At 39.7% G+C, this 25,330-nt stretch overlaps 1 protein-coding gene across 2 annotated transcripts in view; it reads left to right on the top strand.

Annotated features, from left to right (window-relative positions):
* Positions 1–25,330, top strand: part of LOC133652372 (ADP-ribosylation factor-like protein 15) — a 285,034-nt gene that overhangs the window by 174,941 nt on the left and 84,763 nt on the right. For both annotated transcript variants that reach the window (XM_062051057.1, XM_062051058.1), the window contains one exon: positions 4,604–4,663. In XM_062051057.1, coding sequence (XP_061907041.1) covers positions 4,604–4,663 — 60 coding nt within the window. The remainder of the gene's footprint in view (positions 1–4,603; positions 4,664–25,330) is intronic.

Genomic DNA, 25,330 nt, shown 5'->3' with positions numbered 1-25,330 from the left:
ATTGCTACCCCAGCCCGTCGCCTCTCACTGCGTGCAACGCCAGTGTGGAAGAGAGTTCAGCCCCTCTCGAGAGAACTGGTTCCAGAGCCCTTGCTGTGCGCCGAAGTGAGTCCGACTATATCCAGCCGGAACTTCTCCACCTCGCGCACTAGCTCAGGCTCCTTCCCCCCCAGCGAGGTGACGTTCCACGTCCCAAGAGCTAGCTTATGTAGCCGAGGATTGGACCACCAAGTGCCCTGCCTTCGGCTTCCGCCCAGCTCACACTGCACCCGACCTCTATGGCCCCTCCTATGAGTGGTGAGCCCATTGGAGGGTGGACCCACGTTGCCTCTTCGGGCTGTGCCCGGCCAGGACCCATGGGGACAGGCCCGGCTACCAGGCGCTCGCCATCGTGCCCCAACTCCAGGCCTGGCTCCAGAGGGGGGCCCCGGTGACCCGCGTCCGGGCGAGGGAAATCTAAGTCTTGGTTCTTGTATTTCCCTGTGATGAGGTGGCGACGTTTCCAGGGTGTCCTGAGATAGGCTCCAGCGCCCCCCGCAACCCCGAAGGGAATAAGCAGTAGAAAATGGATGGGGTTCTTGTATTTCCATAGAAGTCTTCGAGCTGCTCTTTGTCTGATCCCTCACCTAGGACCTGTTTGCCTTGGGAGACCCTACCAGGGGGCATTGAAGCCCCCGGACAACATAGCTCCTAGGATCATTGGGACACGTAAACTCCTCTACCACGGTAAGGTGGCAGCTCAGAGAGGAGTATACTGTATATATAATATGTAAATATTACATATATGTCATATTTTAGTCTACTTAATACCTGCATTATCCTTCCCATCCTTATAAAGTTTGTCTAAGTCTAAGCTATACATTTTCAAGAAGGATATTTAAAGAGAAACTACAACTTGTGAAACGAGGTCTGCCGAACCCGGAAGCTAGCGAGGTAAAATGGTTTGCCTGCCACTGTCACTCGAACCAACCAACCACGAGATACATCAACTATGAGAGAAGCGTTACCACTGGCTTATACAGCTTTGGATGGGATGGGTTTTTTTCACGTTTAATATGTTTTTTACAATTATTTTAATTTTGACAGTACCACCTAAGATATGTTTTCATTGCTGATGCGGGTTTATTGATTTTTAAATGCGCTGAAAAATAAGTGTTGTACATTATTGAGGTGGTTCAATGTTCAGTAGTTCGCATATGTGTTTGTTTGTGGTGTTTATCCAGCCGTGGTCATGTGGGGACAAACATTTTGCTATTTTCAGAGGTATTTATTGAAGTCGGACTAAGTAGGACATCACTGAAGGCCTAGATGGGAAACTTGCGGCTCGCCACTGTATTTTGTACATTAAAATAATAAAACTGATGCAATGTAGATCAGTCAATATATGCAAATCTCAGCTTTATGTTTTATTGTGGGTAACAAAGCAAATATCTCATAATTCCCTTGAGACATTTAATTTCTCTTCGTTCTTTACTCTTACCATTATTATTCCAACAACTAATCAAACGTTATTTATATTGCACTTTTCATTCACAGGCAAGTGGCAAACACAAAGTGCTGTACAAAAACAAAAATATAAGAAGAGAAGAAGACATGCGCACACACACTGTTGACAATAACAAAGCAAAAACAAAACATGGCACTGAGGATTTGAGGAAAAACACCACCTTTGAGGTGTCCACACTGGAGAATAACTCAAATGAATGCCATCTTAAAAATAATATAAAACATGATTTATGTAAAAATAAAATACAAATAAGACATTAATAAGTTAATAAAAACATAACATTGAGAGACTATCCCTAAAATATTTTTAGTGCTTTAGCACACTGGAAAAGTGGATGTATAACAGGACATCATCAATGACCACCAGTAAGATTAGGGTTGAGTGCTCTTTACATTTCAACTGATACGGTATCAATTCCCAGTGCCGTGGAATAGTTACGAGTACTCAACGATACCGGTTTTTGGTACTTTTGTGTGTTAATTGTTTTTGATAATAAAATAAAATATTTTATTGCGATACTTAAAAATGAGCTGATTATGATAACTGTTGTCTAGTTGTTTTATATTGTTTTATTATCATCATATTATCATTTGCAATTATGACTTTGAATTGCAATTACAGTTGCAAGTCAAAAACATTAGATGGCAGTAGTGTATAGTTTATGGCGTGTTCTTTGTTTTGTTTTTTGTTGTGCCCTTATTAAGTGTTAATACTGTAAGTATTATAATTATTACACCCCAGCTGTTTGATTGTAACGTTCATCTTAGTTGTAGTTTTCATTAACAAATTTAGAGAGGGTTGAAATTGCCATATAAAATCGCTACTGGAAAATGAGATCCTGCATTTCAAGAGGCTATCCCAAATGAATTAAATTTAATTGAACCTATTTTTATTCAATATAATTACCGTATTTTTCGGACGATAAGGCGCATTTGAAATATTTTAATTTTCTCAAAAATCGACCGTACGCCTCATGTATGTATTTATTCTGGTTGTGCTTACCGACCTCGAAGCTATTTTATTTGTTACATAGTGTAATGATAAGTGTGACCAGTAGATGGCTGTCACACATAAGAGATAAGTGTGGACTGCAGGTTGACGCTTGTTCACTAAACCTACTCAGTGGCCTAGTGGTTAGAGTGTCCGCGCTGAGAGATCGTTAGGTTGTGAGTTCAAACCGCGGCTGAGTCATACCAAAGACTATAAAAATGAGACCCATTACCTCCCTGCTTGGCACTAAGCATAAGGGGTTGGAATTGGGGGTCGAGTCATACCAAAGACTATAAAAATGGGACCCATAACCTCCCTGCTTGGCACTCAGCAACAAGGGTTGGAGTTGGGGGTTAAATCACCAAAATTATTCCCGGGCGTGGCGCCGCTGCTGCCCACTGCTCCCCAAGGGGATGGGTCAAATGCAGAGGACAGATTTCACCACATCTAGTGTGTGTGTGACAATCATTGGTACTTTAATCTTAGTCTTAAATCCCCAAAAATGATTCCCGGGTACGGCCACCGCTGCTACCCACTGCTCCCCTCACCTCCCAGGGGGCGAACTAGGGGATGGGTCAAATGCAGAGGACAAATTTCACCACATCTAGTGTGTGTGTGACAATCATTGGTACTTCAACTTAACTTTAACTATATGACACTTGCAAGTCCTGGCAAGCAACACCAAACTTTGATATGTCATTGATGGCGCTCAAAAACCTGTCAAAATGTTTTAGTCTTACTTTGGTAAGCTACCAAGACGCACCACTTGATGGATTGTCGGAGCATTACGGCTACCATAGTCAGACGTACTGTGCTTCAACATACAGGTATTATTATGGTGAGTGTATAAGGACCCCAATATGGGGTAAATTTAGGAGACATTATCTGGCGTTTTGTTTGGCTCTATTATGCAAATCAAACTTTTCTTACCTTTTGTATTTGGGCTCTGCATAAGGTCTGAAAATTGGTGCGCGTCTGCCATTGTAGTCCGCGCCGTAGCCAATAATCTCCTTCTTTTTCTCTATCCTCTTGTTGTGGGGCATTCATTCTCCGCTGTTGCCATTTTTAATATTTAAGCAGCGTACAGTTCTAACTTCTATCTGTCAGTAGACTCGCTATGGAAGCGCTAAACACTACCGGTACAACAAAGATGATAGGGAGAAGACGCTGTCGAAGTGGAGGCACGTAAATAAAACTGCCCACAAAAACAGGGCATCCTAAAGAGACAGTTTAAAAGCGGCTTGAAGATGATCTGTAAAACATAGTCTATGCAACATTTTGACCAAAGAACCATCATTACATGTTATGTAGACCACAAGGAAGTGTTGTAAATGTGGAAAAAAAAATATCATAAGATTCCTTCAATGCGCCCTATAATCCAGTGCGCCTTTTGTATGAATATAGACCTGAATAGACCCGCTCATTGGCAGTGTGCCTTGTAATCCGGTGCGCCTTATGGTCCGAAAAATACGGTAGTAACTGTGAAACATATAGACACTGTACAAATATGTTCTGTTAAACCACTACTGGTAACATAAGTGGTATTCTTTTTATATTATTTAGTTTGAAAAATGGAACTTTGAGCAAGTTGCAAACAGCCCCTTTAACAAATCAAAGTTAGCTCACTTCAACCAAGTTAACTTGAGAATCTTTGACAAAATATGTCTGCACCTGCAATTGATGAAATAGCTTATTGTTTATTCAGCAGAAACTGATTCTCTGGAATTGCATTTAGCTTTCAACACTCTCTGCAGAAGAATCATGACTGATGCTCCAGCCCACATCTGTTACCACTGTTGTAACACTTACAAACAACGTAACGATCTTGTAAAATGTGACAAATCTGTGTCATTTGGACATTATTCTAATGCATCTGTTGTGTGTTCTGTACTACATCTTCCGCATGTAACCACACGTTGGTTTTGTTACACTTCCAACTTGGGGCACACAAAAATGCTGTTTGTGTCATAAAAATGCTTTTAATCTGTGTTTTCCTCTCGGTAGTTAAGTTCTTGTTAAATGATGAAAAAAATACTATTGTGAACAATTTCTGAACTGTCAACCATCTTTGGTTCTCATGACAGTGACATGTGTCTTCCTCCTCAGGTTTTAGTATCAAAGCAGTGCCCTTTCCTAATGCCATCCTGAATGTGAAAGAACTTGGAGGTGAGTGTTTCTTCTCTGTATTGCAGCTCAACAAAATAGTCATTAAAAACCATTCAAATACATCCATCCATCCATCTTCTTCCGCTTATCCGAGGTCGGGTCGCTGAGGCAGCAGCCTAAGCATGGAAGCTGTTGCATCTGACCAGTAATCCCTCTCAGGGAATTAAAGTCACTGATCCCAAGTTCTTTCAGATGACATACAGTATATACAGAGTAAGAAGGACCATCAAGACAGAATAGGAATATTATCAAGTTTTACTAAAGCTTCAGGAGACCACACCAATACATTCATATTGGCTTTTCGAATTGGTCTAACAATCAAACGGAAGAGACAACTTCTTGCATCCGAAGAAAGCCCCCACCTGTCCAGAAAGGAATACAGCCTCATTGTTCTACTACAGATAAGATATAAGGAAGTACTCCAACTCCTACAGTGCAAGCCTTCAAGGTAATGTAGTGGATTGTCCGAAGCTTAAGCAGGCAACAAAAGTAGTTTAGTACAACAAATTTATTTACCCATTATCAGAAGTGCAGGTTGAATTGAGTTGGCCGTGCAGACAAACCACAAGTTACTCCGGAGCAAACAAGACACACACAAGCCAAAATCACTCCCCAGTTCCGGTCTTCTGCCATTTTTTATATGTCTGTTGTGCGTCATCAATCCTTATCGAGTGCGTCAATTTCTTGTTTGCTTTTCCTATCTGTTCCATAACAACTCGAATCCTTTAGATAGTCAACACATTCTGTAGACAGGTTGGCACGACTTAATATTCACTTTTGTCCCACAACTGGTCCATTCAATGGCACAAAATACAAGAGTATTGAAAATGAGCGGACATTCTTAAAAGACAAGAAATATAGGTCAAAAGGTCAGAAATTCTACTACAGTAACACACACAGTTTACTTGCGGACATAAAATAAAAAAATAGAAAGATTACAAATGGAAAAACACTAGCTGCTTTAAACATGACTATGAATAAAGAAAGAACTCTTAAACATATGCATTCTCCACAAAGCCCAGACTTCCCTTTCCCCAGCCACTTCGTCCAGCTCTTCCCGGGGATCCCGAGGAGTTCCGGATGGCAGAGCTTCTCACCCTATCTCTAAGGGAGAGCCCCGCCACCCGGCGGAGGAAACTAATTTTGTCCGCTCGTACCCGTGATCTTGTCCTTTCGGTCATAACCCAAAGCTCATGACCATAGGTGAGGATGGGAACGTAGATCGACCGGTAAATTGAGAGCTTTGCCTTCCGGCTCAGATCCTTCTTTACCACAACGGATCGATCATTCAAATACATTTGTCCCCCAATTAAGTCAAACAGCTTAGTCTTTTGAAAACATTCACAAAAAAACTAAAATTTGAAAAGTTGCACATTTCTATGTGACACAAACATTCATGGAAGAACAAAGATTAGTTGATTAGATTTCTCTTTCAACGCCTTTCAGTCCATGAAGCTGTAATTATACAGGCTACATCTTATGTCTGTCTCCAGATTTGAAACAATTATGTACATCAATGCAAGAATATTGCATTACACTGTAAGCAGCTGTTTGTCTTTTTGATATTTAGTCCCGTTAAGTTACAATGCTACATGCTATCGTGTCATTCCATTTGTCAATCGACTTGTCTGGTAATAGTTATATAGCAGACTGCAGACAAACAAGACTGTTTAAATGTAATACAAAGTGCTAACAATTTAACAAACAATGTGTGCGAAACCAGAACTCTGTAACTACATGTGCCAGTGTCCTAATTGCTACTTGCTACGGTGGGATCCGGTTCTGGGGGTCTTGTCGTTGGCCGGCCTACCTGCATGGGGCCAGGGGTCCCATGTTTCCTGGGTACCACACCTGCTGTTTTGGGTTGGGCCGTCTGGGTGCTTTGGGCCGTAATTACTAATATATTGTACATACACACGTACTGTATATTCATACGCACATACGTAGGTACATCCACAAGCACGTTCACTCTACAAACATGCATATACACATACTCATGCATATTATCACGTTTCATCAAACATGTATTAATGTTGTTCCCCTAGGGGAAGCTAGGTAAAACACGGCACACTGACAAAGCTTAACCTATTGTTACAATAACAATCTACAAGGTTAATATAGTTTGCTTCTTTTTTTCCCCCCTCCATTTATCTGCTTTCTTTTGTAATTAAAATTATCATTACATATATGTATTGTTGCATTTGAAACACTTGTATTGTTGATAATACAGTAGAGGTAATGATTATGGGCATGCTGCAATGCAAGCAGCCCATATTATTATTGCTCGTACTTCAAACTTTATTATTATAGTTCTGCACATTTCTCTTACGCTTAATACGAGACAAACCGACCAACAAACCCCCGCATATGTTATACCGTCGGAAATGTCTCATTCGCGCCGACGGGGGTACTTTAAGTTGGGAACATTTCGTGTTACCATGGCGACGCTATTCCAAAAACTAATCGCTATGGGCCCATTGATTGGGTACGCACCTTTATAATGGCGGATATTGCCAGCAGAACGCTCTAAACTGTGAGATTACCTCCTCTTGTAGCCCAGCCATACTTTCACATAGCTCAATGCTTAATGTCTCATTTTGTTCACACACTTGTCGACTTTAACCCTGGCTAAAAAGTTTTTTCGTCCAATGTTTGGTTTTGGCTGGATGGCCGTCGGTAGGAGGCGAGCCCCATCGGCCTTCCTCCATAAAAGCGGATGGCGTCCACTCTAATTTACTCAAGCGTGGAAGCCCCAAAAATTTGCTTTTTTTTGGGTTAACACAGTCACATCTTTTATCCCACTGTCATGTGTTTCGGTGAAAACATTGACACACATGTCCTCTCAGAAAATGTCACTTTTATGGAGCTCATGTGTCCCATTTGGCTTCTGTTGGCCCTCAAAGCCAAGAAAGTCAGCTAAATCTCTCATTGACTCCAATGTTAAATGTTGGCGCGAAAAAACAAAAAAATTCTTATTTTCCTACTCGCTTTCCTCAGCCATTTCTCAACTTTTCGGACACACCGGAACGTTCTTTAAACCCTTGCGGCGCTCACGGTTTTTACGAAAAGTCGATATCTCGAAACGTTTGCCCACAATCAGACTTTGTTCGGCAAAAAGTTTTTCAAAAAATTGTACATAAACTGCTGTCATTGTGTAATGGTGGCAGATTCATCTAATTACATGAAGTCCTTTGAAGTCACGTGACAGCCCCACCCCTCAGGTATCTTAGGCCATGTCTACACTAAGTCGTTTAAAGGCCTACTGAAATTAATTTTTTTTAGTTAAACGTGGATAGCAGATCCATTCTATGTGTCATACTTGATCATTTTGCGATATTGCCATATTTTTGCTGAAAGGATTTAGTAGAGAACATTGACGATAAAGTTCGCAACTTTTGGTCGCTGATAAAAAAAGCCTTGCCTGTACCGGAAGTAGCGTGACCTCGCAGGTTGAAAGGCTCCTCACATTTCCCCATTGTTTACACCAGCAGCGAGAGCGATTCGGACCGAGAAAGCGACGATTACTCCATTAATTTGAGCGAGGATGAAAGATTTGTGGATGAGGAACGTGAGAGTGAAGGATTAGAGTGCAGTGCAGGACGTATCTTTTTTCGCTCTGACCGTAACTTAGGTACAAGGGCTCATTGGATTCCACACTTTCTCCTTTTTCTATTGTGGATCACGGATTTGTATTTTAAACCACCTCGGATATTATATATCCTCTTGAAAATGAGAGTCGAGAACGCGAAATGGACATTCACAGTGACTTTTATCTCCACGACAATACATCGTCGAAGCACTTTAGCTACGGAGCTAACGTGATAGCATCGGGCTTAACTGCAGATAGAAACAAAAGAAATAAACCCCTGACTGGAAGGATAGACAGAAAATCAACAATACTATTAAACCATGGACCTGTAACTACACGGTTAATGCTTTCCAGCCTGGCGAAGCTTAACAATGCTGTTGCTAACGACGCCATTGAAGCTAACTTAGCTACGGGACCTCACAGAGCTATGCTAAAAACATTAGCTATCCACCTACGCCAGCCAGCCCTCATCTGCTCATCAACACCCGTGCTCACCTGCGTTCCAGCGATCGACGGAGCGACGAAGGACTTCACCCGATCATCGATGCGGTCGGCGGCTAGCGTCGGATAGTGCGTCTGCTATCCAAGTCAAAGTCCTCCTAGTTGTGTTGCTGCAGTCAGCCGCTAATACACCGATCCCACCTACAGCTTTCTTCTTTGCAGTCTTCATTGTTCATTAAACAAATTGCAAAAGATTCACCAACACAGATGTCCAGAATACTGTGGAATTTTGCAATGAAAACAGAGCTTTTTTTACTGGATACAATGGTGTCCAAATACTTCCGTTTCAACCATTGACGTCACGCGCATACGTCATCATACATAGACGTTTTCAACCGGAAGTTTCGCGGGAAATTTAAAATTGCACTTTAATCCGGCCGTATTGGCATGTGTTGCAATGTTAAGATTTCATCATTGATATATAAACTATCAGACTGCGTGGTCGGTAGTAGTGGGTTTCAGTAGGCCTTTAACCCCTTAAACGAATAATTATTTAGCCTAAGCCCCGTTTCAGCCACATTAAACCAGCGTTTAAGGTTACCCTCCTCGGAAATTTTTTTACACGGGTAAGTCAGCCGTGTAATTCTTGAATCTCCGGCACTTAGCTTTGTATGGACTCATTGATCGTTTACAAAGTGAGTTCGGAGAGGAAGTGACGCCAGAAGGACCTCGCCCACACAGGAAGTGACGTCAGAAAGAACACGCCACAGCCAGATTCATAATAAAGCGGTTTCGTAGCTCGGAGCTAACCGCTGGAAATATGAAGTTAAGTTAAAGTTAAAGTACCAATGATTGTCACACACACACTAGGTGTGGTGAAATTTGTCCTCTGCATTTGACCAATCCCCTTGATCACCCCCTGGGAGGTAAGGGGAGCAGTGGGCAGCAGCGTAGCCGCGCCCGGGAATCATTTTTGGTGATTCAACCCCCAATTCCAACCCTTGATGCTGAGTGCCAAGCAGGGAGGTAATGGGTCCCATTTTTATAGTCTTTGGTATGACCCGGCCAGGGTTTGAACTCACAACCTACCGATCTCAGGGCGGACACTCAAGGCGGATCATCCAGACATGGCCGTGTTTCTCCTTCTTCTACATGTACAGACGCTTGTGGATATCACACATGAATACCTTAAGAGAAAGCGATTGCAGCTATTTGGGATACAACACTTCTCAGACGGCAAGAGAACTTTACAATGTCCAGGTCAGCTGTGATTTTACTTAACAAAAAACTTTGTCCATTTGTCGAAGGAGAGAACGAGAATGCGAGCTCCCGTGGATGTGATAAAAAAGATAGCGTGTGCTTTGTATTACCTGGTCATCGATTAAAACGGCGAATGTCTTTGGACTGGCAAAGCAGACTATCAGTTATTGTCCGCCATGTATGTCGCGGACTCGACGTCTAAAAAAAGTCACCAAAAAAGAATGGACAATGAAGGTGAAGCAAAAGAGTGAGGAGTGTCCTGACCAGATATCTAGATCCCTAGATTGATTGATGTTAAATGTTCTTTATCACATTGTTTACGTGTCTGATAAAGATTTGATTAATTTATGATGGCTCAGGTGTGATTCACTACAATAGGGCCCCAGAGCACACTGGATTCCAGTTAAATGAAATATCACAACACTGGATATTGTTCAGATAAGTTAAATTTAAGAACTTGCACACAAAGCAACACTGGAGGTGACTATGACGTGCGCATTTTCCGCGCATGTGTACTAGGTCGCGTTGCGCCGGCGGACGGAGGGGCGCGGGGGTCTTAAAACAGTGACATTGTTGTGTGTGGACACGGATAAGGTTAGGTGTGATTTACCCTGGATAACCATCCGGCTTAGTGCAAACAGGGCCTGAGTCTGGTGTTTGTACAGGGCCGTAACTAACAGTTCAATGCGCACACAACATATAGACAGACAACAGGGCCCCCCCAGTACAAATATCATGTTTTTTTCTATCTGCGTTGGTGTCGAGCAAGTTTGCTAGCATACTTGTGAGAACGTTAGCATACTAGCTTTTTCCCCCCACATCTCTCATATTAGCATGCTAACATTTTATGCTAACTTTTTTGCTACTTGCTTTGTATACACCAACAAATACTTGTGAGCACGTTAGCATGCTAGCTTTTTTCCCCCCAGCTTCTCTCATATTAGCATGCTAATGTTTTATACTAGCTTTTTTTGCTACTTTCTATGTCTACGCCAACAAATACTGGATTTTGGTATTGCTTCTTACTCAGTCATGTGCTAGCTTCTTAACATTAGCATGCTAGTATGCTAACATTAGCATGGCAACTTTTCCAGCTAATATTACACTTTTTTCTCTAATTCCGCGGCCATACAACTTAGAGTCATATAACTTGGAATAAATAAATAAATGACAAATGGGTTATACTTGTATAGCGCTTTTCTACATTCAAGGTACTGAAAGCGCTTTGACAGTATTTCCACATTCACCCATTCACACACTCATTCACACACTGATGGCGGGAGCTGCCATGCAAGGTGCTAACCACCACCCATCAGGAGCAAGGGTGAAGTGTCTTTCCCAAGGACACAACGGACGTGACTAGGATGGTAGAAGGTGGGGATTGAACCCCAGTAACCAGCAACCCTCCGATTGCTGGCACGGGAATGTGACACTTGTTAACTGTTAGCGTGCTAACTTTAGCAAGCTAGCACGCTAACGTTAAAGTGTTAACTATTTTTTGCAAATTTTACACTTATTTCTCTAATTCCGCAGCCATACAACCTACAGTCATATAGCTTGGTATGTAAAACATGCTAACTGTTGGCATGTTTATGTTAGCATAATGCTATCATTAAAGTGCTAGCTTTTTGAGCTAATTTCGCAACCGTTCAACCTAGAGTCATATAACTTGGTATTTGACACTTGTTAACTGCTAGCATGCTAATGTTAGCATGCTTAAACATGCTAACTTTTTCATCTAATTTGATACTTTTTTGTCTATTTCAGCAGCCATACACTTTACAGCTGTGTTACTTGAAATGTGAGACATGCTAACTGTTAGCATACCGTAGTTAGCATGCTAATGTTAGCATGCTAGCATACTAACATTAACATGCTAACTTTTTTGCTAACTTTACGTTTTTTTTCTCTAATTAGACAGCCATACACATTACAGTCATATAACTTGGTATAAGACACATGCTAACTGATATCATGCTAGAATTATCATGCTAGCATGTTAAAATTAGCATGCTAACTTTTTGAGCTAGTTTTGCAACTGTTTATCCCAGAGTCATATAACTTGGTATGTGACACTTGTTAACTGTTAGGATGCAAACGATAGCATGCTAGCAAGCTAACTTAAACATGCTAACTTTTTCATCTAATTTTACACTTTTTTCTCTATTTCAGCAGCCATACACCTTACAGCCGTGTTACTTGAAATGTGAGACATGCTAACTGTTAGCATGCCGTCGTTAGAACACATGCTAAATGTTAGCATTTTAATGTGCGCATGCTAATGTTTTAGGCTAGCTCTGTAGCTCATTTTATACAGTTACACCTAAAACTCACGGATTCGGACACTCTGCACCATCTTCAAAGTACGGCGGCTTAAGACGACCCCCGGCCAGATGTCCAAGGCACAGATAGCAGGCCCATAGCAGGCCACTCTCCCAATGGCGTGGCGAAGTTGGGAGAGTGGCCGTACCTGAGGGTACCTGGTTCGATCCCCACCTTCTACCAACCTCGTCACATCCGTTGTGTCCTTGGGCAAGACACTTCACCCTTGCTCCTGATGGGTCGTGGTTAGCACCTAACATGGCAGCTCCCGCCAACAGTGTGTGAATGTGTGTGTGAATGTGGAAATAGTGTCAAAGCGCTTTGAGTACCTTGAAGGTAGAAAAGCGCTATACAAGTAGAACCCATTTACCATTTCATTTACCATTAAAATTTCTGCAGGAATTTTTATGGTTATTATCATTCTTTGTCAATAGTGCTTTTTCTATTGGTATTTTTACTGTTCCATTTGTAGTGCAATAATGTTCATTGTCATTACTGTGTTATTATTTACTAACTGCTTCTTTGTCATAATGTTTGGTATTATATTTGTGCGTATCATATTTGCTGATGTTGTTCTGTTGTTGTTGTTGTTTTTGTTGTCTTTCTGTCTTATCTCCCTCATGTCCAGACAATTCCCCCCTCGGTTTTCCTTTTTTTCTTCTTTCTATCCCCTCCTGCTCCGGTCCGGCTGCACCAGACATTAAATAAATAAACAATAAAGTCAAATACAAATAAGACAACAAGAGAAGTATCCCACACTTCTCTTTTCTAAAGTAAATATGTACTTCAGTTATGATCATCTACATTAACTATATGCTTTGCCTGAGTGGCTGGACAGGACATGTTTAAAAAAAACAGACAAATTGCTACTCTGTTAAAAATGTCAATGCTACATGCTAACGTATCAATTACAAATGGTCATTAATCTACTTATATTGGACTCACTGCTTCATTGTAGCCACCGTTGTCATAAATTGTAGGACCTGTCTTTGTCATTAAATGTTGTTTTGGGTAGATCCTTCTGTATATTTCTCTTTGGACAAAGGCGAGGTTTGGCCAAGCTCTATGCTTCATGTGCGGCTGTGCGTCTCTCTCGGCTGAACTTTTAAGTCAGCACTTCTTACTTCTTTTTTAGATGAGGCTCTAAGTTTGTGTAGTGATCCGTGCTACAACCAACAACAGAGCATTTTAGCTAATGGGTCTCATTGTGGACATTTTTGTTTGGACTACAAACACGCTAGGCCTGAGCCCATGACAAATAATTACTGATTAACGATACTATTGCCAAATTAACCACTGATGTTATGTTAATACATAATAATAATAATAATAATAATAATTATGCAAGTATACCCTTTCAAATGCAATAAACATGTATTTCTCGCATATTCTAACATTGTAATTGAAATGTAAACTTTTAAATAGCCAAGTTAAACACAGTAAACAATACAAATAAAATAAACTCTCTTTTGATAATCTTGCACTTGATTAAAAATCAAACCAAAAGCAATAAAATAGGTTCTGTCTCTATTAAGGAGGGGGTGGGGGAGCCTCAAAAATACACAAGCAAAACTGTAAATAATATGGCTAAATAAAGCTATTGTGACCAAAATGATCACTGTTATAATTTATATAATGTAAATATGTATTGTTGAATGTGCTCAAAAAGTACCCACACTAAAATATTTTATCCAAGTGGCATTTTATTGTTTTAATAACTGAAGTAAATAGACACACAATATACTTTTTTAGCAGAGGAAACATCAAATATTGTTCTGTAGGGCTGTGAATCTTTGGGCAACACGTGATTCGATTTGATTTGATTCTTGGAGGTAACGATTCGATTCAGAATCAATTCTCAATTCAAAATCTATACTTTTTCAAATAACATTGGATGTCAGTTCTATGATTAACTCCATGCTCAGTGGCCTTGTGGTTAGAGTGTCCACCCTGATATGGGTAGGTCGTGAGTTCAAACCCCGGCCGAGTCATACCAAAGACTATAAAAATGGGACCCATTACCTCCCTGCTTGGCACTCAGCATCAAGGGGTTGAATCACCAAAAATGATTCCCGAGCATGGCCACCACTGCTGCTCACTGCTCCCCTCACCTCCCAGGGGGTGAACAAGGGGATGAGTCAAATGCAGAGGACACATTTCACCACACCTAGTGTGTGTGTGAAACTTTAACTTTAACTTAACTTACATTCCTCCATAAAATTGACAAACAGCTTTGATCAATTTCTATATTACTTAAAAGAAAACTGGTTTAGTTAATAAAATGCCTCCCAAACATTTAATAAAGTCAAATGTACCCCACACTTCTCTTTTCTAAAGTAAATCTGTACCGCAGATATAGATGAACGACATCAACTATATCATTTGCCTGAGTGGCTGGACAGGGCAGATTGAAGAGAAAAAAAATGTTAAAATCGATTTGTGATTATTTTGAATCGATTAAGAATCGTTACAAATAAGAATCGCGACTAATCTGAAAATCTTTTTTTTGGCACCCATATTGTTCTGGCTTCATTATTTGTATTTTTGTGTTTAATTATGTTTATCTTCTTCCATTTTAATTTGTAAATGTTCTAGAGCATTATTTCTATGTTTCACTTCACTTTATCACTTTATGTTAGGGCTGGGCGATATATCGAGTTTGTAAGATATATGGATATATTTTTAAACAATATATGAATTAAGAAAATATCGTAATATGGATATAATTTATTTCATGTTAAAATGACCAAAAGCCGCTTATTTGTTGTGTTCCTTGTTCTCCCCCGCTTCACACTCGCTAGTAAACCCCTCCCCTTCCTCCTTCCAAGACGTGCTTGTACGTATAAGAAAATCCATGGTTGGTTGTTTACTATGATGAGTCACGATTGGTTGAGATTATGGCAAAACATTAGGGACAGGCCAATCAGAGGCAAGATAGGGCGGGTCATCGAACCAGGAAGGGAAATCACAACAGACATCCCAAATAACGACGAGAGAGTCGGAGAAGAGAAGAGGAAATATTCAACCAGGCTAGTGGAAGATGGCAGGGCGATTCTCTTCTTTAGATTTTTCTTTAAGCGATGTAGACGACGTCCAGGAAACCCACAATGCGTCTACTTGGCCATATTTGGACAAATGTATGCATCTGCTTAAAACATTAATTTGAGTTGTTTGCCATGTAAGCCCAACTGTTCTCGAGTTGCCATATTTTGCACGAGAAATGCTGCCAAAAATGTATGCCGAAGTGAGGAAGAACATAGCCGCATAATTAAGTCAAGTCACTTACTTGGCGCTGACCAGAACCGTACATGTTTGACAGTCCATTACATCGTCAACTGGGAATTAAAAAGTCCCTGCAAATTTTTTTTTTATCTGAGTTTGATACATTTTGTATTATTTTCAAAGCTATGTTATTTATTTTACGTAGAAAGAATATTTTTCAATTTTATTTATTTTATGTAATTCTGTGCTACTTAAACAGTTTCTTTTCTGTGCTGTTAATATCCTTCTTGACTAACTGGGTTAATAAAAGTGCCACTGACTGTTTACAGTACAGTTGTCATTCACTTCAGTTTCAGTGAATCTCGCTTAAAAATGTATATCTTTATATGTATACTTTCACAGGAAAATATATCGAGATATTTATCCAATATCGAGTTTAAGTAAAAATATATGGATACATACTTTTTCGTCCATGTTGCCCAGCCCTACTTTATGTGGCGTCACACGAGTTCACTTCCTGTTGAACACACCTTCGTCCGTTTCAACTCGACACTGTCCAGTATATCGCATACTTTGTGCAAAGACAGCACTGCCTTTATGTTTGATGTGAATACTGTATCTTAGTTGTTTATACTCGTGTAGATTGGGATATGAGTATTTTTAAAGGGGAAAGATGTTAATGTCTCTTGTTTTCTTGTTAGTATTCAAACTAGCTAGCCCACTAACGCTAGTCGGCCCCAAATTTGATCAACATCAATCACGGTTTTTCCATCAGTTTAATTGAATATGGTCATACCTACTTTCGGGTGCACACACATGGCCGTTATCGAGGCTGGCGAACTCATCCAGTACGTTTTCATTTATGGTTCGGTTAATTGACTTACCGAATATGGCCCAGGTCTAAAACAAATAACCGTTATTCATAACTGCACTTAATACACTGACTGCAGCGAGCTTGCTAGCTAGTTTAAATGCTAACATGTAAACAACAGACATTCACATCTTTCCCCATTACGAAACGTCATTCACCAATCTAAACTTGTCCAAAGACATTACGGTCTAAAGTAGACCTGGGCAAAATACGGCCTGCAGGCCACATGCGGCCTGTTAAGACTTTCAATCCGGCCCACCGGACGGTTTACATAATTTTTTTAGACCTTTAACATCAAAACTGTAGCCGCCATCGTGATGTGCAGTGCTATTTGTAAATGACCGTAAGTCTTGAACTATAGAAAGTATTTCAATGGTAGAAATCTGCGCTTTTGGGTGTTAAACGAGTTATTACGGTAACCTACGTCACAGCAGCTCAGACTAGGAACAAGAGTGGGCGTGGTTTGTTTTCAGAGCAGCCAGCCCGAAACTCATGTGTCAGAAACAGATGCGGAAGCAGATTTTTACGTGATAATATATCATATTGTAGGTGTTTATTACACTTTGCATTCATAGTTTGCTGTTTTTTACATTTTTGTTGTGTTTTGCTTTATTGTAAAAGATACACAGCTATCAAGGAGCTGGTCTGAGAAGTAAAAGAGGAGCGACGTTCATCAGTTGTTAATATTCAGTGTTTTATTGTTCATCGTTAATATTGTAAATCCCACTTTCTTTATTTTAATGTACATTTTGGGTGTCCCGTTCAGTAAAAAACTGTAAAATTCCATTCTGTTTTTTTGAGGTGGTCTGTCATCACGTTTTTAGAACTCCATCGGACATTATGACTTTTGGTATTCGTGTTCCTGAAAAAAAGGGACCCAAACACACATACTGTACAGCAGGTTTTTTTCAGCTAAATGTGTATACCGTATTTCCTTGAATTGGCGCAGGGAATATAGTATTCGCACGTCTAGAATTACTGCCGGGTCAAACTCGTTTCCCAAAATAATTAACGCATGCTTGGCCTTATCGCCGGTTTATTATTGAAGCTGGATCAAATTCGTTTCGCAAAATATTAATTTTATTATCGCATGTCTATAATTTTCGCCGGGTCGAACTCGTTTCGCAAAATATTTAGCATATGGCTAGAACTTCCACCGGGTCAAATTCGTTACTTCACGAGTGACGCATCTGTCCTCATTTTCAAAATGGAGGAAGCTGCTTTCAGTAGTTTACAATCGCACAAAGGAAAAAAGATAAAGAGCTTTTCAGTAGGATTTAAGGTCCAAGCTATTGAATACCGGTACAATATGCTAAAGAGAACAGTAAGCAGCTATGTTTTATTAATATACCGTAGCTGCGTGTGTGAAATACTGTATAAGTCATTAAATGACTCCCGCCTCCTGGTGGTAGAGGGCGCTGCCACGCTAGTGATCCTTCTTGCGACTTCCGGTACTGCAGAAGAAGTGAACACACGCAGCAAGAGATTTTTTTTTCTTCATTTTAACAAGGAGGATTACATACCGGTATCTAAAATAAAACAGTTTTCTAAACTGGACTTTCAATCGAAGCAGGATGTAATAATTAAAGGAATATCTCCATCGAAACAGAGACTTTTAAAACTGAAGAAAGAAAATAAGGAAGACTTCTATAAACAAGTTATCGATGCTTTTGGTCAGAAGGAGCTGCAAATGGACTCCATTTATAAGTACAGGTAAGACCATAATAACGTTTTTTTAATTAAATGTGCTTTTCATGATGGTATGCTTACATCACACTCAAAGCGCACGCCTACATTTTATGGATTCCTTTTGGTAAACGCCGGAGTGAGAAGAGGTTTTAAAATAATTACCGCATGCACGGCCATCCCGCCGGTTTCCGGTAAACGCAGGAGTGACAGGAGGTTTTAAATTAATTAACGCCCCTGCGACTATTCAAGGAAATGCGGTATATATTTTATACACACATACACATTGGCCCCCCCCAGACAAATTTTTTTCTCTTAATTTGGCCCCTGAGTCAAAAAATTTGCCCACCTCTGGTCTAAAGAATGTTTGCACAAAGTGATTGATGAAAAGCTTTAACAGACAGACACACACAAACTCTGTTCAACAGGAAGTGAACTCACGTGACGTCACATAAACCGGAAGTAAAACAACTGATCACCCTTTACAATTTGCATAAACATATTTAAACACAAATACAAATAATATCGTTCCTATGAAGCCAGAACAATGACTCTTTCCTCTACCAAGAAAGTATGCCGATTAATTTTAGTTATAAAACTTGGTTAACATATTTTAGTGTGTGTATTAGTACTTTTTGAGCATATTTGACAATACAATGATAATAATGATAATCGTGATCATAATGGTCACAATAACTTTACTTTTGTTTATTGTTTTGGTTGTGTATATTTGAGGGTCCACCACCCTCTCTTTAACAGAGACCTATTTCATTGATTTTGGTTTCATCTTCTTATTGAAATGCAAAATTATTTATATTTTCATTATTTGTTTGTTTTATTTAACTTGGTATTTAAAAGTTTACATTTCAAATTGAATGTTAAAATATATGATAAATACAAGTTAATTGCATTTGAAAGGGTATAATTGCATTATTATTATGTGGTTAATTTGGTCTTAAATAGATAATGGCAATAATATGGTTTATCAGCAATAATTTGTAGGTCAAGCAAAATGTGTTATCGGCCCGGGCCTACATGTCAATCAATCAATCAAAGTTTATTTATGTAGTCCTTAATCACAACTGCCTCAAAGGGCTGCACAAGCCACAACGACATCCTCTGTTCAGATCCCACATCAGGGCAAGAAAAAACTCAACCCAATGGGATACAATGAGAAACCTTGGAGGGGACAGCAGGTGTGGAGACCCCCACGCACCTGGGCGACCGGTGTAATGGATGTCGAGAGGATCTAGTTAATATTGTGAGAGTCCAGTCCATAGTGGGGCCAGCAGGGGATCATCTTGAATGGAGACAAGTCAGCAGCACAGAGACAACACAGACTGATGCACAGATGAGTGGTCCACCCCGGATCCCGAATTTGAACAGCTAGCTCGTCATCTGTGGTCACCTAATAACCTCTCCACGCAGGAGAAGGGGGCAGAGCAGAAAAGAAATGGCAGATAAACTGGTCTAAAAGTGGGGTCTATTTAAAAGCTATTGTATACAAATGAGTTTTAAGATGGGACTTAAATGCTTCTACTGAGGTAGCATCTCTAACTGGATGGCATTCCAGAGTACTGGAGCCTGAATATAAAACGCTCAACAGCCCGCAGACTTTTTTTGGGCTCTGGGAATCACTAATAAGCTGGAGTTCTTAGAACACAAATTTCTTGCTGGGACATATGGTACAATACAATCAGCAAAATAGGATGGAGATGGACCGTTTAGTATTTTATACGTAAGTAGTAAAACCTTCAAGTCGCATCTTAAGTGCACAGGAAGCCAGTGCAGGTGAGCCAGTATAGGCGTAATATGATCAAACTTTCTTGTTCTTGTCAAAAGTCTAGCAGCCGCATTTTGTACCAACTGTAATCTTTTAATACTAGACATAGGGAGACACGAAAATAATACGTTACAGTAATCGAGACGAGACGTAACGAACGCATGAATAATGATCTCAGCGTCGCTGGTGGACAAAATGGAACAGATTTTAGCGATATTACGGAGATGAAAGAAGGCTGTTTTAAAAAGTTAGTGGACATCCATTGTTTAATTTTATTCAGACACGCCTCCAGCTGACTACAATCCGGCGTGTTGGTCAGGTTTAGGGGCGTGTAAAGTTGGGTGTCATCAGCATAACAGTGAAAGCTAATGTGCGTATGATGTCACCTATAGGCAGCATGTAGATGCTGAAGAGTGCAGGGCCAGGAATCGAACCCTGTGGAACTCTGCACATTACCTTAACATACTCCAAGGTTACATTGTTATGGGAGACGCACTGCATCCTGTCAGTAAGATAGGAGTTAAACCAAGAAAAGGCTACGTCTGACATACCATATGTGTGGAGATATCAGCTGAAGTAACAAGTTGGTAAATGTCACAAGTCGATGCCGATTTTTAAACCGCTCGTTTGGAACACAAAATTGTTTTAGAAATGCCTCCTCAATGCCTCCATGGTTTGAATTTACATTTTTTCTGTACTTATGGATCCCAAATACACAAAAACAAATAACACCCAGTATAGTAGCCTTGAGTGTGTTCTACTGCAGACATCCTTTGGTACTAGTATTGGTCAAATGTCAACAATACTATCCCTAATTTTTTTGAGTTAGTCCATGTTTAATGCTCTGCTAGCTCTTTGTGTATTAATCTTGATTTATTGTTGTTTCCACGCACACCTTGGCTTACACCCATTGGTAAACATGGCAATCAAAAGCATGTTTTCTTCTTCCCAGCATCAGCGCTTTCTCTCGCACGGTGACACTTGTGTACAGACGTCAGACCTGTTGATGTTTTTGAGGGTCTGTACAATCCTTCCAGTTCCTGGAAGTGCACAGCGCTCGAGGAAGCCGCTTAACAAGCGCAGATGCTGGATCTAGAGGTGGAGGAACGTAAACACGGCAAAAAGCAACGGGAGTCCCCCCAGGCCTTAAAGGGAGTTAGGAGAGGGACACATCGTCGCTGTATTGTTTTCTTCAACGTTGTTAGGGCTTTTTTCTTGGCGGTACGTGACAGGTGCAATACAGACTTTAAAGCCTCCGGAGAAGATGAAATACACAAAGCCCTGAAGGACCACCAAGGCCAGCGCTACCAAATTTGGACAAGCGTTTTTCTGGTTTGGGTCAAAGCCGATCTGCTGGGACATTATTGTGGTTTTTATTTAGAGGAGTTGGCATGTGCTTAAAGGGGAACTGCATTTTTGTATCATTCACAATCCTTATGTGCAACAAGCACACACGATTTTGTTTTTTTTATGCATTCTTAACTCGTAAATAAACGCTAGCAAAAGTCAGCTAACAAGGAAAGTCGCTGTATTCTGGGTATAAAGCGCTAAAAACATCAATCAATGTTTTATATACACGTTTATATGTAATGTAAAGCACTTTCATAAAACATGTAATATTTATGTCTTTTGTTTGTTTTAAAAATACAGCAAAGTTCGCTTTTCCTTTCAATAACAACAACTACTACTACTACTAATGGTGACAGACTTCGCAAGAGACGACGACTACTTTGGGGCAAATGATGATCCAGAAACGTATATTTTTGAGCCTGAATGTAAGGAAGATGAGCTGCAAGTTCTAGAAGTTGAGTGATAAACAGAAAGTAGCACTATGGTTAGTTGCTAGACAAGTAATATAAACTATGAATATATTAAATCAATCACTTAGTGTACAATGTCTGCTCTCACTGGGATGCTGAAGATGAAGAATAACCATAATCCTCAATCCTAAAAAAAAAAAAAAAGAAAGGTGCCTCAATCGAGCGTCGATTCGTGTCTTTCTCGCCCTCCCCAGGTCTAAATTGAATGTCAATGCAGACCTGTATTGCATAAAATGTAATTCTTTATCAATCATGCAAAATACATTTGAACATATATTCCCCCCAAAATTTTCCAAATAAAATTAAAAACCAAAATATCTGCTTATAATTTCAAAGCAAGTTATCCATCACATTTTGGCAAAAAAAATAAATATATATATATATAAACAAATGCATAAGCAATTGTGTAATAATATAATTAGGGGATTTTACACTGAAAATCATACATATTCATTGTTACATTTGGCCTTCTGCGATGTGGCCCTCAATGAAAATGAGTTTGACATCCCTGGCTTATGATAATAACAATGTTGGCGTTTTTCGATGTTCTTTTAGAGGGCTTTATGAGCGCAAAAGATTAGCTTCATTGTTAGCCGCCTGTCGTATTGTACTAATTAGAATGAAAAAAAGGAAAACGTGTGTTCTTGTCTCACATAGGCAAAATTCCCCATAAAAGAGCTCTCTTCAGTGTCTTTCTATTTCTCGTATGTGTTGGCAAATAGAAAACCCCAAACAGAATATTTACAGAAGGAACTGCACTGGGGAGAAACATGCGTGCAATGTTTTGACTGACAACTTCATATTTGGGCCTAAAGTTGTTAGAAGGCCTACTTTTGTTACGTCAGTGTGGGGAGTTTGTAATCTTGCTCATAATGAGACTTTCCGATCATTTCCTGATGAACGTTACATTTTCTCCCAGTGGGCTTTAAAACAAGCAAACATAGTGTTTTTAAATATTTCTCATTGTGTTGCAATGATGCAGAAAAATGATACAAGATGTGACGCACAGGCATCAGTATTTCTTAAAAAAACCCCAATGTTTTTTTAAACTCTACATTTGTGAACGGTTTAAATAAGTTTACATGAATAATATGATGAGGTTTAGTAATACCTCTGTCTTTTCATGTGGTCCATTTGACCACATTTTTATTAATGATATTATGATTGGAGCAAAGTGGTTGATTCACAGATGTTGTTGGGTTTTAAACACAGTTTTAGAATGCTTAAAGTGGCTTCTTTTGGGCTCTGCCTCAATTCATTAGGTATTTTTAATGTAATGTGGACTCCCCAAATCAATGTGCAAATTCATTAACAGATTTGTTTTCTATGTTGATCCAGTTCTTATCTGCAGAATAATGGAATAAGTGGCTTGCTTGCTCACAGCCAAAAGAGATATAATAATGTAAATTGTAATTGGAGTCCTCCCTTATCTTGTGTACTAGACAATCTTAAATATGAACATCTGGCCTTCTTTACACACCATATAAAATGTGATATCATCGTATGTATTTTCTTAAACCAACTTTTATTAATTAGGACAGGTATCATTTTCAATGTATAATTAACTGCTAGCAGTATACTCATTTTACCATGTTCACCCGACCTCAAAGTGGTATTTGGAAACGTGACCAGCGTTCAAATTTGGATTCTATCTTATTTTTTAGAAGTTGGTAGAGTGGCCGTGCCAGCAATCGCATGGTTGCTGGTTACTGGGGTTCAATCCCCACCTTCTACCATCCTAGTCACGTCCGTTGTGTCCTTGGGCAAGACACTTCACCCTTGCTCCTGATGGCTGCTGGTTAGCGCCTTGCATGGCAGCTCCCGCCATCAGTGTGTGAATGTGTGTGTGAATGGGTGAATGTGGAAATACTGTCAAAGCGCTTTCAGTACCTTGAAGGTAGAAAAGCGCTATACAAGTATAACCCATTTATCATGTATTTATTTATTTAAATGTTTAAGATTATAGATCTTGTGTTTGACATTGGTTTTCATCACCATCATTGGTGTCAATGGAACTAAAAAGGGAAAGATCATTTTGATCTGATGTTGCCAAATATTGTTGATAAATTTGAAGTAAATTATAAAGATCTGGTGTAATATGCATTCCTATATATGATTTCTGCTTCTTGGAGTTCTTAACTTGCAATGTTTATTAAGAGGTAGTATTTCATATTCTTCCCAATGAACTTAACAGCCATATTCAGTTATTGCCTTATTGATATAGTGAAGAGAGGAGAGGTAGATATGTTTTTTAGAGTGATTTATTGCCAAAATAGGTGAATCTCCATGACCTGCATTGTTAGCCGCTGTGTGCTAGCAGGTTTTTACTGTTTTGAAAGCACAGAAAAATGAAAGACGTGTCTTCTTGTCGACCTAAGAATTGTGGCTGATGGACAGAATTTTAAAAAAGTGCAGTTTTCCTTTAAGGCCTATGAGAAGGCAAGAAGCACTTTCTATGCATGTCCTTCTTTTTTGCAATGAAAGGTCGACTGGGAGGCAGACAGAAATACAGTATAGATCAAGTCTTACATATACAGGCACCCTTAAGTGCAAGACACATCTGATAAATTAATGATTTTCCTATGAATCATTGAGGCGGGAAAAGTATTGCTTCCTTCTGCACAAACCCCAGTTTTAAGCCAAAATGTTGTTAGTAGTTATTGGGAAAAAATAACTTTGCTTTCAAGTTCCATTTTAATATGTTATAATTTTGCTTTTTTTCCTCCCACAATCAGCCCCGTTATTGTTTTGGTCAATATGCTTTGGAAGACCTGCTCGCATAAATGTAATCCAGATATCCTCAAATTTGTCTAATCAGTAGACAAATGGCCTTACTTTATGGCTAAATCTGCCCTGGCCTTTGCCTATTTATAAGACTAAAAAATTAATATACGACCTAATTCAAGCCAAAAATATGTTTTCAACATGCTTTTTACTGTGGCTCGATTGGTAGAGCGACCGTGCCAGAAACCTGAGGGTTCCTGGTTCGATCCCCGGATTCCGCCATCCTAGTCACGTCCGTTGTGTCCTTGAGCAAGACACTTCACCCTTGCTCCTGATGGGTTTGAGTACCTTGAAGGTATAAAAGCGCTATACAAGTATAATCCATTTTACCATTTTTTATTTATTTTTAAACTTGATTTTATTTTTTGTGTCTTAGAATTTTATTTTGCGTTTTTTATTTCTCATCCTGAACAAATATATATGATTATACTTTATCAAGATATAATACCTTCACCTGTAACTTATTGTATTGTTGTGTAGAAACATACATATACGCATACTGTACATATACATTCACTGTACAAACATACATACAGTATGTATACTGTACGTATACATTCACTGTGATACCGGGAGGTGGGGGGTGGGGGGCGTGCTCGGGGGTGGGGGGTGGGGAGGCGTGGTCGGGGGTGGGGCGGTGGTTGGGGGCGTGGTTAATAGGGGAGTAGTATATTTACAGGTAGAATTCACCAACTCAAGTATTTCATATATATATATATATATATATATATATATATATATATATATATATATATATATATATATATATATATATATATATGTTAGGCTGACCATACGTCCTCTTTTCCCCGGCCATGTCCTCTTTTGCGGGGGTGTCCGGGCGGGGTTTCTTAAATGCCTCAAATGTCCGGCATTTTGAATTAGGGTT

This window comes from Entelurus aequoreus, linkage group LG06 (assembly GCF_033978785.1).
Source record: "Entelurus aequoreus isolate RoL-2023_Sb linkage group LG06, RoL_Eaeq_v1.1, whole genome shotgun sequence".
NCBI classification, from domain to species: Eukaryota; Metazoa; Chordata; class Actinopteri; order Syngnathiformes; family Syngnathidae; genus Entelurus; species Entelurus aequoreus.
The sequence above is the reverse complement of the archived record's forward strand: the minus strand, read 5'-3'. Positions and strand labels throughout refer to the sequence as shown.